The 11908-nt window shown below is 59.0% G+C and overlaps 1 protein-coding gene across 1 annotated transcript in view; it reads left to right on the top strand.

The window, feature by feature from the left end:
* Cotl1 (coactosin like F-actin binding protein 1) overlaps positions 1 to 11908 on the top strand; it is a 32719-nt gene that overhangs the window by 7019 nt on the left and 13792 nt on the right. The window contains exon 3 of the mRNA XM_004644966.2: positions 11199 to 11356. Within this exon, the coding sequence (XP_004645023.1) occupies positions 11199 to 11356 (158 nt within the window). The remainder of the gene's footprint in view (positions 1 to 11198; positions 11357 to 11908) is intronic.

Genomic DNA, 11908 nt, shown 5'->3' with positions numbered 1-11908 from the left:
AAAAAAAAAAAAAAAGAAAAGTGCCCAGCCGGGGCTTGGACCTGGACCCTTCCTCGGCGTTTCAGAATGCTGGGATTACAGGGCTGCATCGTCATCATCTCTGCTACGTTTTGGTTTGCTTAAATTTTTTTTTTTTTTGCAGAAACAGGGATTGAACTCAGGCCCTTGCACTTGCCAGGGAAGTGCTTATTCTACTGAGCCATCTCCCTGGCCCCTGCCCTGGTTTGCTTAATTTTTTTTTTTTTTTTTGGTGGAACTGGGGATTGAACTCAGGCCCTTGCGCTTGCCAGGGAAGCGCTTATTCCACTGAGCTATCCTCCCAAGCCCGGTTTGCTTAATTTTTGAGACAGGGTTTTACTATTTTCCAGCATGGCCGTGAACTCACTTTATAGGCCAGACTGGCCTGAAACTGCAGTGATCCTCCTGCCTCAGCTTCCCTAGCGCTGGGTTTACAGGCGTGCGCCACCACACCTCACTATGCCTGGTTTATTATTTTATGAAGCTGGTTTCAGTGGCTTCTCTCTTACTTCTGTCTGAGAGTCCTGGGCATTGTCCCCACATTGGACATCTGGTACAGAACCTGAGACAAGGAATTGGGGTTGGGCAAGAAATTAAAAACCTGTCCTGGGGCCGGGGAGATAGCTCAGTAGAATAAGCGCTTGCCTGGCAGACACAAGGGCCTGAGCTCAATCCCTGGTTCTGCAAAAAAAAAAAACCCCAAAACCAAAAGAACCCAACCTGTCATGTGGCTGGTGTCAGTGGCCCCCCCGCTAGTCCCGGCTCTTTGGGAGGCTGAGGTACGAGGCTGGAAGTTGGAGCCCCACCAGGCAAGTGGGGCCTCACCTCAAAGTGAAGAAATGCAAGTGAAGGCCGAGAGCAGGGCTCAGTGCAGAGCTCTGGGCTTCACAAACAGAAACCGACATTTTGGGCGGCACTGGCTGAAGAAGTACTCCACCCAGAGGAGGGAGACCTCAGGTGTTGGCCATGGAAGTTGGAGGGGTTGCCACACGGCAGGTGTGGTGCCTTCTTCAGTGTCCTGTCTGACAACCCCACATGGCAAAGTGGCTAAAGCCTCAGGGGTAGATTTGGGAGGTCTGGGAAGAGCTGTCCAGAAGGCGGGTGGGGACCCTGGGACTGGTAGTGAGCTCCCTGTTACTGGGGGTATGTCAGGAGAGGCTGGCTTGCCACTTGGCGGAGGGGCTAAGAGGAGGACTGAACAAAGAGGAGGTGACGCAGGGTGGCTCCTGAGGGCCGCCAGGGGCAGTCACAGGAGGGAAGGAGCAGGCGGAAGAGACAGATGGAGCTTGCTTGCTGCTGAGGGCCGCTGTGTCGCACGGTGTGTGCACAGCCTTGCCTGAGTGTTCCTCTTAGCTGTGGATTCCAGAAGGGCTGTGGGGTGGCCCAGGGTGCACTCTGGAACCTGTGACATTGCTGCGGTTGGGAGGTGCGGGACAAACATCACTTAGGCCGTCTGTAAGCACTGTTGAGTACCAACTTTGACCTAGAAATAGGGTGGGGTTCTTAGCTGGGGGAAGGGCACACGTGTGTGCGTTTTGTTTTTTGAAACAGATCTTGCTTTGCACTTCGGGCTTGGGCTGGCCATGAGTTGTTTTTTTTTTTTTTCTCTGAATGCCTTCAGGGCAGGTTTGGCTGGCTTGAGTTGTGGGGATCGAACCACAGCAACCTGAGCCTGACTGCTTTGTTGAAGCAGCCACTTAAAGAACTGAGCTACGGGGCAGGCCCCCCTGGCCTTGAGATCTTTGAGATCCTCCTGCCTTGGCTCCTGAGTGCTGGGATTGTCTAGCTTCTAGTGGGCATTTCGGGAGCATTGCTGTGGCTCTTATGGACGTCACCCCCACTGTGCCCTCCATTCTCCGTCTGTGGCACCCTGGTGCTGGCCACACCTGCACCACAGGCTTGGTGGACTTCTCACTGCCAGTGTGGTGCCGTTCCTATCACCAACCCCTTTGCCTCTTGTCCTTTGCCGGACAGTGGTGGAGCTTGGCTGACAAGGTCCCCCCCATCCTCCTCGGCCCTAGGCTCCCACTTCCTCCTGTGGCTTCTCCTCCCACTCCCTGCCCGGAAGCTGCAGGTCTCCACCCTGATGGTGGCCCCTGGTTCTGCAGGGCTTTTGCTCAGCACCTACTATGTGCCCTTTCCCTGTCCTCCGTGACTGGAGCTGGAGGTGGCCTTCCCAGCAGCCCTCCTGGTTGAGTTCTGTGGCCTGTGCCTAAATCTGCAGTCCCTGTGTCCCTAGTGCACAGCTAGCCACAGGCAGGTGACTTGGAGGCTTACTGCATAGCGTGGCCTGATCTCTGGTTTGTGGAGGCAGCAGTTAGCTCCCTCCTACCCAGGAGGGACCAGCCAGAGCCGCCAGTACGTGAGCTGCAAGAGCCGAAGAGCAGGCTTTGCGCCGGGAGGGATCTGGGCTCTGCCTGTCCTCGACCCTCTGTGTTTCCTTGTTCTCTTCATCCTTGTCTGTGCTTTTCTGGTGGACTCTTATTCACCCATCAAGGCCCACTACCAAGTCCCCTCCATCCCAGAGCCACCGTCATACTTGCAGTGTTCACCACAGGGCCCTGGCCGTGGCGTTCTCTGACCTTTGGGGTCAGCGATGTCCCCCAGCGGTGGCTCCCTGCCCTTCTCCTCAGCTAGCTCCCGCACCCGCCCCTCCGTGCCTTCCCCTCAGCACGTGCCCCTGGGGGCTGCTGTTGAGCTTCACCTGCAGCCCTTTGTCTCCTGCTTTGAGCAGGGAATCCACCCTGCCCATCTGGGTCTCAGCTCTGCTCCTGTCACGAGCTGTGTGGCTTCAAGAAAGTCCCCTAGCCTCTGCTCCCAGCTCCTTGAGCTGGACACAGGTTGTCATTGCAGCCACTTGGGAGGCCGAGGCAGGAGTGTCGCCGATTCCAGCCCTGACTGCACCACTCAGCAAGACATTGTCTGAACGGAAAATTATAAGAAAGACCTGAGGCTGTGGCTCAGTAGTGAGCGCCTGCCTAGCCTGCGGGCGGCCCAGGATTCCTTTTCCAGCACCACAAAGAGAAGGGAAAAGCAAGTTCCTCTCCGGCAGCCTGCCCATCCTTTTCTTCTCAGTAGTGCCCATCTCGCCTCAGGCCTCCTGAGTGCTGGGATTATAGGCGTGTGCCGCCATGTCTAGCTTCCAGTGGAGAGGGACTGAAGAAGGAGAAAGGGCAGGACGGTGAGCTGCTGTGGGCCTAGAGGATGGCCGAGGAGGCTGTGGCTCATGCTTCGGCTCACAGGCAGGCTTCCGGGCTTCCCGGCGCCATGCCACATGCCGCACCCTGGGGTCTGGCAGCTTTCAAGGCTTGAGAGAAAGGTCAAAGCAGTGACCTGGGCCGGGCGGGGTCTCGGTGGCGCTAGGCGGTGCCCAAGGTCATTGTCACATGTGCCAGTGGACCGACTCCTGCGGCAGAAGCATGGCTGCATGTCCTCTAGCATGGTCGTTGGCAGCTTGTGGGCTGGCCCACCGCCCTCCCCATGAGACGGCCCCGTGGCCTGTGTGGAGCGTCTGCAAGTGCAAGGCCCCCAGCTGCCACCACCGGCCACGGGACAGGCTTGGCCCTGGCCCCTGCCACCCTCTGCAGGACCTCCTCTCTTCTCCACGTAATTTGATGTGTTTAGCTGCTGAGATTTGCCCGGAGCTGAAGCAGCAACAGCAGCAGCCTCCCTGGAGGCCCATTTCCGAGCTGGGGTTTCATGCTGGCGGTTAGCATGTTACGTGGTGGCATACTCAGAATTAACTGGCCGCAGTGCCTGGCGCTGGGCTCAGCCTGCGATCGGCTCCTTTACCCTCTGTGCTGGCTCCTGTTTTCTCTCCTCCACATTTGTGAGAGTTCCTCGCCATGCATGGGACAGCTAAGGCGAGTGCTCAGGGTGCGGCTGCAGGCAGCTCCGCAGCTGCTGATCGAGAGTAACTCAGAGCCCCAGCTCACCACTCAGGCCGTAGAAGCCTCCTCCGCTAAAATCAGGGCAGTGCTAGGGGAGAGTCTGTGCCCCAGCTATCTCGGCATCCAGTGGCTCCTGCAGCCCCATGCCTGGGCCCCCTGCATCTTCGCAACCAGCCATGTCGCTGTGTCCATCCCTAGTGGCCTTTCAGACTCCTGGTGTGACTCTCCCGCTGCCTTCTGCACAGCTCTTTTTTGTTTTTGGAGACAGGGTCTTGCTGTATAGTTCAGACTGGCCTGAAACTCACTATGTGGCCCCTGCTGGCCTGGAACTTGCAGTGATCCTCCTGCCTCAGCCTCCCAGCTAAGCTGGGGCTACAGTGTGCACCAGCCCGGCTGGCTCCTGCTTTTGTTTAAGGACCTCGTGGTGATGTTGGGCCTGAACACAGAGCCTGGATCATCTCCCCACTCCAGACGCCCACTCTCGCTTGCAGTGCCCTCTTCAGGGTGTGGCCGCCCGGGCCCTGGAGTCCTGTACCAAGCTCTGGTCACATTTAGGCTGAACCCAGGCTCAGAGTCAGGAAGGCCCTCAGCCCCAGCACAGAGACCGCTGTCATCCTTTCAGGCGCTGGTGCCCGATCCCTGCTCCTGATACTGCAGACCCCTGAACCTTGTCCAAGGATCCTTGGACAGCTGAGGGCGGAAGCCAGCACCAGGCTGTTTGCATGGTCTCTGCTGGTGACCTAGCGCAGGGCCTGGTGGGGCCGTGACGTGGAAGCTGGGAAGGTCCCTGCGGGGGGGCGCTCTGCTGACCCAGCTGGCCAGGCTGACGCTGCCTTAGCGTGAAAGGATGAGCTGGGTGTGGTGGCGCACGCCTGTGGTCCCGGCACTTAGGAGGCTGAGGCAGGAGGACTGTTGCGAGTTTGAGACCAGCGTGGACTACATGGTAAGCTCAAGGCCAGCCCGAACTGCACAGTGAGGACCCTGCCACAAAAAGAAAAGATGCTGTGCAGGCCGTGTGACCCAAGCCAGCAGCTGCTTGACTTCCTTTCCAGCTTTAACACTGCTCTGCGCCTAGAATGGAGTCCATTGTTCATGGTCTGCAAATAAAAGAAGCTGCCGCCCACGCAGGCAGGAGCAGTAGAGGCTTCGGGGAGGGTGAGAGGAGTGGGCTTGGTGTGCACCAGCTGGGCCTGGCAGCCCCCGGGGGAGCCCAGCATCGCAGCCAGGGCAGGAGCGTGCCAGCATCCACCTCGAGGCCCGGTCCAAGCGCTGCCCTGCGATTCCTGGGCTCCGCAGGCTCCTCCTTGGTGCTCTGCATTCACTGCCCGACCCAGCAAGCCTGGCCCTGGGGAGCCTCTTGTGCCAGGCACTGAGGTTCCAGCGTGCACGCCAAGAGTATCCAGGTGCATGTGGGTACCTGCTGGCCCTGGTGATGCTGGGCTTCCTCCCAGTAAGGATGGGTGTCCTGTCTGCAGGTGGCTCCTCAGGTTTTTAAAATTTTTTTGATGCATTTGATTGTTGCAGAGTCTCACTATGCAGGGCAGACCCGTGGTGATCCTCCTGCTTTCAGCCTCCTCATTGCGGGGATTACAGGTGTGTGCCACCACCCCAAGGCTGGCTCAGCCTGTTCTGGGGGTGGGGTTGGTGCTGCATGTGGTGCCAGGGATCAAACCACGGTCTCTGCACTTGCCTAAGTTTGCCTAAGCAGGCGCTTTAGTCTGCTGAGCTATCTCGCTGCCCCCTCCTTGGGGTTTTGAACTGCACTTAATCTTAACCAAAAGGCTGAGCAATGATGTCAGTTTTTAAACCTCAGAGACATAGGGGAAGGGGGCGACCATAGGAGGGGGTCAAAGGCAGAAACCCCAAGCAGCTAGCCTGGGCCTTGGTGAGGAGTTGGGCTCCACTTGGGCGGCAAATATTTCATCCCCACTACTCTCCCTTTGTACCCTTCTGGGGGGCTTCCTGTGGTGCTGGCTGGCTTCTGGCCTGCAGAGCCTAGCCACCCTGGCAGGGTTGGCAGAGCTGGCGCTGGGTGCTGTCCTCTAGCTGGTCCTGCTGGGCAGGTGCGGGGAGGGAAGACAAGGCACTGGCTCGGGTTGGCCCAGAGCTACTCTCCGAGCCTGTGCTGGCTCTCAGGGTGCCCAGGTGCCGCGGGGAGGAGTGGCCTGGCCTCTGTCCAGGCCCTGTAACCTTTGGAACTGTGAGAGGTGGGCAGAGGGTGGAGCCCAGCTCAGCCTGGTCAGATCTGCCCTGGTGTCACCAGCCCAGCCCCTTGTCCCTGCCCTGTAACTGGACGAGCTCCAAAGTGTCCTCGAAACCAGGCTGAGCACCACCTCCTCCGGGAAGCCCGCCCAGCCAGCCCCAGGCTCAGCTGGCCTCTTTCTGCTCCCTGAGCAGCTCATCCAACGGATGACTTCATCGTGCTTTGTGAGTGTGTGCCTAGGACAGAAGCCAGGGCCTCTGCCCTGGAGCGGTACTCTGCCCTACACGCTGTGCTTTGCTTTGTCCTGCTGAACTGAGTATTTTTTCAGGATGAAAGTGGTGTTTGATTGAAGAAAGCCCCCAGAGCACGGAGCACAGCTTGTCAAATGCTTCTTACATGACTAACTGATGGCCAGACTTCGCAAGGGAGATGCAGGAATACAAAGCAGCACACAGAAGGGCTCTGGGTGCCCTGGCAGTCAGACTCCGAGCACTGCGGTGGCCCCAGGTGCCTCGGCATAGATACCACGGTGACATTCTCAGCCTTCAGGGACGCTAGCTTCTCCTCTCGAGGCAGAGGGGGAACGGATCGAACACACCAACTTCCATTTAAGGAAGTGAGGAGCAGGCGCTTTGTCAGTGGGCCTGCGTGCCTCCTTGCAATCTGGGTATCCGGATCAGCGCAGCCCCTGGGGCTCGCGGGCGCGATCATGCTCCTTCCTGTCGCTGGGAAGCTGGGTCACTCGCGTTTAATGAGAGCTCAGCCAGGAATCATCTTTGATGCCCTCAGCCTTTGGGGACGGGGACAACATATGACACACCCACGTGAGTGCAGACACATGAACTGCAACCCAAACCTCTGCATGCACGGGTCAGCAGGAATGAACCAAAATATAAGCCACGCTTTTTATTCCTGAGATGTTTCTGTGCTATTTAATTAAATTAAATTAAATTAATTTAATTTTTTTTTGCAGATCTGGGGTTTGAACTCAGGACCTTGTGTTTGCTAGGCAAGCACTTATTCTACTGAGCTATCTTCCCAGCACCTTAATTTTAAATGTGGGTCTCGCTATATATCACAGGATGGCCTTGAACGCACTGTGTAGCATTTTGAACCTGTGGCGATCATTCTGCCTCAGCCTCCTGAGTACTGGGAGCACAGGTGTGTGCTCTACACTGGGCTGGGGTATTTATACATTTAATTACTTTTTAAGTTTTTCTGTTTTGGTCTTTTCGAGAGGATCTCACTGTGTAGTTTAGGCTGGCCTCAAACTTGCAGCAATCCCCCTGCCTCAGCCTCCCAAGTGCTTTTTTAAGATTTTCTAAAACTTTTCTGAGTGGGACAGGAGGGTTTTGCTTTCGTTCTTTCAGTCTGTCAAGGGAAGCTGGGTGCCCTTCGGAATGTGGGAGCGCCGTGAGCCTGGAGATGTGCGCTCCTAGAGGGCGGGAGCTGGGCCTCGCTCCTGTGAAGTGCTCCTTCCTGCTTGTGGAGAGGGGCCCTCCCTCCCCTTCGGGCGATCCCCTGGCTGCCCTGGAGATGACCAGTGTCCACCACTGGCCGAGTGTGGCGTGTGATCTAGGTGTCCGCTGCCTGCCCCTCCCTGCGAGCCGCAGTGTTTGCGTGGCTCCCTCGAGGCCGGGCAGCTCCAGAGAAGCCCCAACCTGTGGTGCTCGGGGCAAATTCCTTTGCATCTTTGCCCATCTGAAGTTCACTATGGGGTGGAGATGGTGAAAACTTCTCTGTCAGCCAACAGGTGTGCGGGTAAGGAACGAGACCCAGCGGGGTGCCACTGAAGCCTCAGATTCGCTGGTGCCAGCAGTGGGCTGCTTGCTGTTGCCCCCCGTATTCCTCCTTGATCCATGCTGGGATGTGCTCCGTGTGCACCAAAGAAGCAACTAGCGCCTCTGCACAAGTGTAAGGAAGCTGTGCGGGGCTGGTCCTCAGTCCCTGGGTTTTGTCCTCTGGCTCTGGGGCCTGCAGAAGAAACCAGAGCTCCTTTTGCAAGAGGATAGGGGCCAGCTGGGTGTTGTGGCCCTTGCCTGTAATCCCAACACAGGAGGCTGAGGCAGGAGGATTTCCTCAAGACAGTGCATTCAGGGCCAGCCTGGCGTGCATAGCAAAATCCTGTCTCAAAAAAACAAGAGGAAGAGGACAGGGGTCTGTGGCTTGGGCCTAGCTGCCCGTGTGAGCTCAGGTGGGCTAGTGGACCCCCAGCGGCCCAGGCTCCGGGCTGGTAGGGGTTACTTGCCATTCTCCATTTTGGGGATGTCGCCAGCAACTCTTGCTGGTCGCAATGGGGATTTCAGAGAACTCTGACTTCCGCTTTTGTCTCCCTCTCTCTACCCTCTCTTGTGGTCGCCCCCCCTGCTCACCACTGTCCCTGTTGCTGCCACTGTCAGTGTCACTCCTGTTTGCTTCCCCTCCCCTCTCCTCCAGCTTTCCCACTGCCCTGCCCAGCCCCAGGCAGCTGACTGTGGAAGGAGGGAGACCTGGGGGAGGGGCAGGGCCGTGAAGAGGCCCTGGTGTCACTACCTGGCCTGCCTTGGGTCGGTGGCTTCTCCCTCTCTGGGACCTGAGTCTGGATGGTGGACACTCCCAGCAGTCTCCTGGGGGCCCTGCTGGAATCACACCAGCCATGCATCTACTCTGCCATTAGTGTCAACGAAAGGACAAGGGACAGGACAGCTCAGGGAGGAAGCCTCTTGCAGGGCACTTCCTCAAGTGGCAGGCGTGGGTTGGAAGGGCGGGCAGGCTCCAGCATTTCCACCCTGCTGACCCCAGCTCGCTTCCGGGCCCAGGCGGGGGCTCTGATAGCAGATCTGAGCTGAACACCAGGGACCCACACCCGCGTGGATTTGTGGGCTGCTGATCCTGTGGACCCTGGGACCGCGCTTTGAGAATCACAGTTCCTGAGTCTTCTTTCCAATGAGTAGGCAGAGCTAGGTGGTTCCTTATCGCTCGGGTCCCGCTGGGACCCACTGGCACATCTGGGGTGAGGACAAGCCCAGGGACCAAGCCTGTGGCCAGTTTTGCCACTGTAGCAGTTTCTTCTGTGTGAGCACGGGCATGTATAGTAGGCACTGGTGCCAGAACACACAGTAGGCATGCACCGGCACTCAGTAGGCACACACATTGGCCTGCTGTGTTCTGCATGCGGCACAGTGCAGGTGGGAGGCTGAGGAGGGCAGGCCCTGCCTGGTTCCAATGCCATGCCTAAAAGCCAGTGGCTCCAGTTGGCCTCCAGTTGGTCTCCAGTTGGGCAGGGCCCTCCTCCTGGGTCCCTGGGAGAGAGGCTGGGGCAAAGTCCCAGAGAGGTTGCCTGCCCGCATTTTTCCAGGCTGCACCCGGCTGGCTCCCTGCCAGCCGGCAGCTGAACTCTGAAGGACTGACTCTGGGATTTCCAGAGTGTGGCATCAGCAGTCTCAGTCAACCAAACTGTTGTCAGATAAACCCGGAGCAGTCACCACCCCTCACTGGCTCCCCACAATAACTGACGTCAGCCTGTGGTTCTGGAAGGTCCCCAAGCCCCTGGGCGCTGGGGTGGGAATGACCTGGGGAGCTGGGGCTCTGGCATGACTGGGCGACTGCTGGGTTCTACAGGCCGCGCCGGGTGGCTCCAGACTCCGAGTCCAGCCGGCGTGTGGCACCTGGGACCCAGTAGGAAGCTGAGTGCCTTCTCCCCACTCCCCCACAGACCAGTGAGGGTCGGGAACAAGGGATGTGGGAATGGCCAGGCACCAGAAAGCTGGCCTGCGCTGCCCGAGCGTGATGTCACCAGGAGACAGGCTGCGTATCTGGCTGGATGGAGGTTGGGGCTCCAAAAGCCTGCTGCAGTCCCGGGGACTCGGGGTCTCCATGGGGACAGACCCTGCATCTTCTCTGTCATGTGAAGTCTAGGAGGGAGGCCTCCGGGAGGTGCAGCCCACCTCCTGCTCAGGTGTAAAGGGACGTTCCCTGCTTGCAGCGGTCTGTTCTCCCAAGTGCAGCTGCTGCCCGAGCTGTCTGCAGCAGGACGGCAGGGGCAGGCTCTTTCCGTGGGGCCAGAGGCCTGGGTAGCCACGGGGATGAATCCTCCCGGGGGCTCGCCTTGTGGCTGGTGGGGGACAGGGCGAGCCTCCCCTGTTGAGAGAGTTGAGCATCAGTGGGTGACTGGTGTTCACACTGCCACCGGGCACACAGCAAACCTTGGACCCGATCCTGCGGAAAGCACCGGCTCGAGGTTCCACATCCTATGATGTCATTGTCGTGAAATCCACGGGGACAGAAGCATATTCTTGGTCTGCTGCAGCCTGGGTTCTCAGCCCTCCAGGGTGCATCTGTCTCCCGCAAGACAGGAGCTGGTGACAGCTGCAGGTCGTGATCCCTTCTGGTGACACTGTTGGCTCCAACTGCCACTGCCTTCAGACAGGGTTTCTGCCCTTGAGTCTTGGGTGGTATGTGTACGCAGTGTGGTGCCAGCGGGGAGGCCCCAGAGAGCCTCTAGGAAGACAGAGCTCTCCACGGAGAGGCGAGAAGCACGGAGGGCGCGGGGGGGCCTCCACCAGTGACAGCGTCTCTGAGGCCCAGACTGTCAGGGGCCTGGGAGCCAAGGCTGGGTGTCCTGGGAAGATTTTAAACCTGGTGCCTTGCGTGTGAGGAGCAGGTGTGCTGCTCCTCGGCGCTGTTGGGTACCCGAGAAGCCCCAGAGCCCTGTGGAGATGCAGGGGTCCACATGAGATGAGCGATGGGGCGGGGCACCCCTGGGCGCCAGTGGCCTCTGTTGGGAGTTGTATGAGCTCTTGTGGTTGTGGCCATGGCCAAGGTCTGAGATACTCAGAGACGCAGTGAAGGAGGAGCTGGATTTCCTCACGTGGGATGCACCTGGGGTCTGGCGGGGTTGGAGCCAGAGCAGAGGTTCTGGACAGGGCTTTGGCCCGGGGTCCTCTGGCTCTGGCTGGGGACACTGTGGGCCCACAGCTTGGAGTGCCCCGGTGTCTGTGGGTAACGGGTCTGTGTCATCCCTTCGACGTACTGCATCGTCCCTGCAGCGTGCTGCTTGTGGTGGCTGTGGGAACTTGCCTGAGCCCTCCTTCTCTGTGTCGGCACAGACGACGTCCGGCTGTTCGCCTTCGTGCGCTTCACCACGGGGGATGCCATGAGCAAGAGGTCCAAGTTCGCCCTCATCACGTGGATCGGCGAAAATGTCAGCGGGCTGCAGCGTGCCAAGACTGGCACGGACAAGAGCCTGGTGAAGGAGGTGGTGCAGGTAAGGGCCCGGTCCCCTCAGAGCAGGACAGGGAGGAGGGTGGTGTCCTGGCTACGATTGCTGGTGACCCTGGGCCAGGCGGCGGCTGGGGAGGTGCTGCTGACACTGCCCCCCAGCGCGGGCTGGGGGCGGGAGGCCGCCTTGGAGAAGCCACCTGTGGGGCCCCCCGGTGCAGGCTGTGGGTTCCAGGTCTGCTGCAGCTTGGGTTCTTAGCCCTCAGGGGCACATCTGTCTCCCACGAGACGGGAGCCACAGGAGCCGGTGACAGCCGCGGGTCTTGACCCCTGTGGTGACATGTTGGCTCTGACTGCCACTGCCTTCAGACAGGGCCTGTGGCCTTGACTCTGGATGGCTGCCCCCACCCAGGCACATTATGACAGCGCCCTGGGTGCCCACCAGCATCTGGGGAGCGCACGTGTGCTGTCTCCCTGTCTGGCTCACAGGGGACCCTGGTTGCGCTCACCAATGTCCCTTCAGCCTTATGAGGGACGGGGGGCAGGGCTATGACTGGTGGCTGTGAATGACAAAAGTGTTGTCCTTGTGCTTGTCTGA

Source organism: Octodon degus, unplaced genomic scaffold (assembly GCF_000260255.1).
Source record: "Octodon degus isolate 3935 unplaced genomic scaffold, OctDeg1.0 scaffold00215, whole genome shotgun sequence".
Taxonomy (NCBI): Eukaryota; Metazoa; Chordata; class Mammalia; order Rodentia; family Octodontidae; genus Octodon; species Octodon degus.
This window is presented reverse-complemented; position numbering and strand designations above follow the sequence as displayed.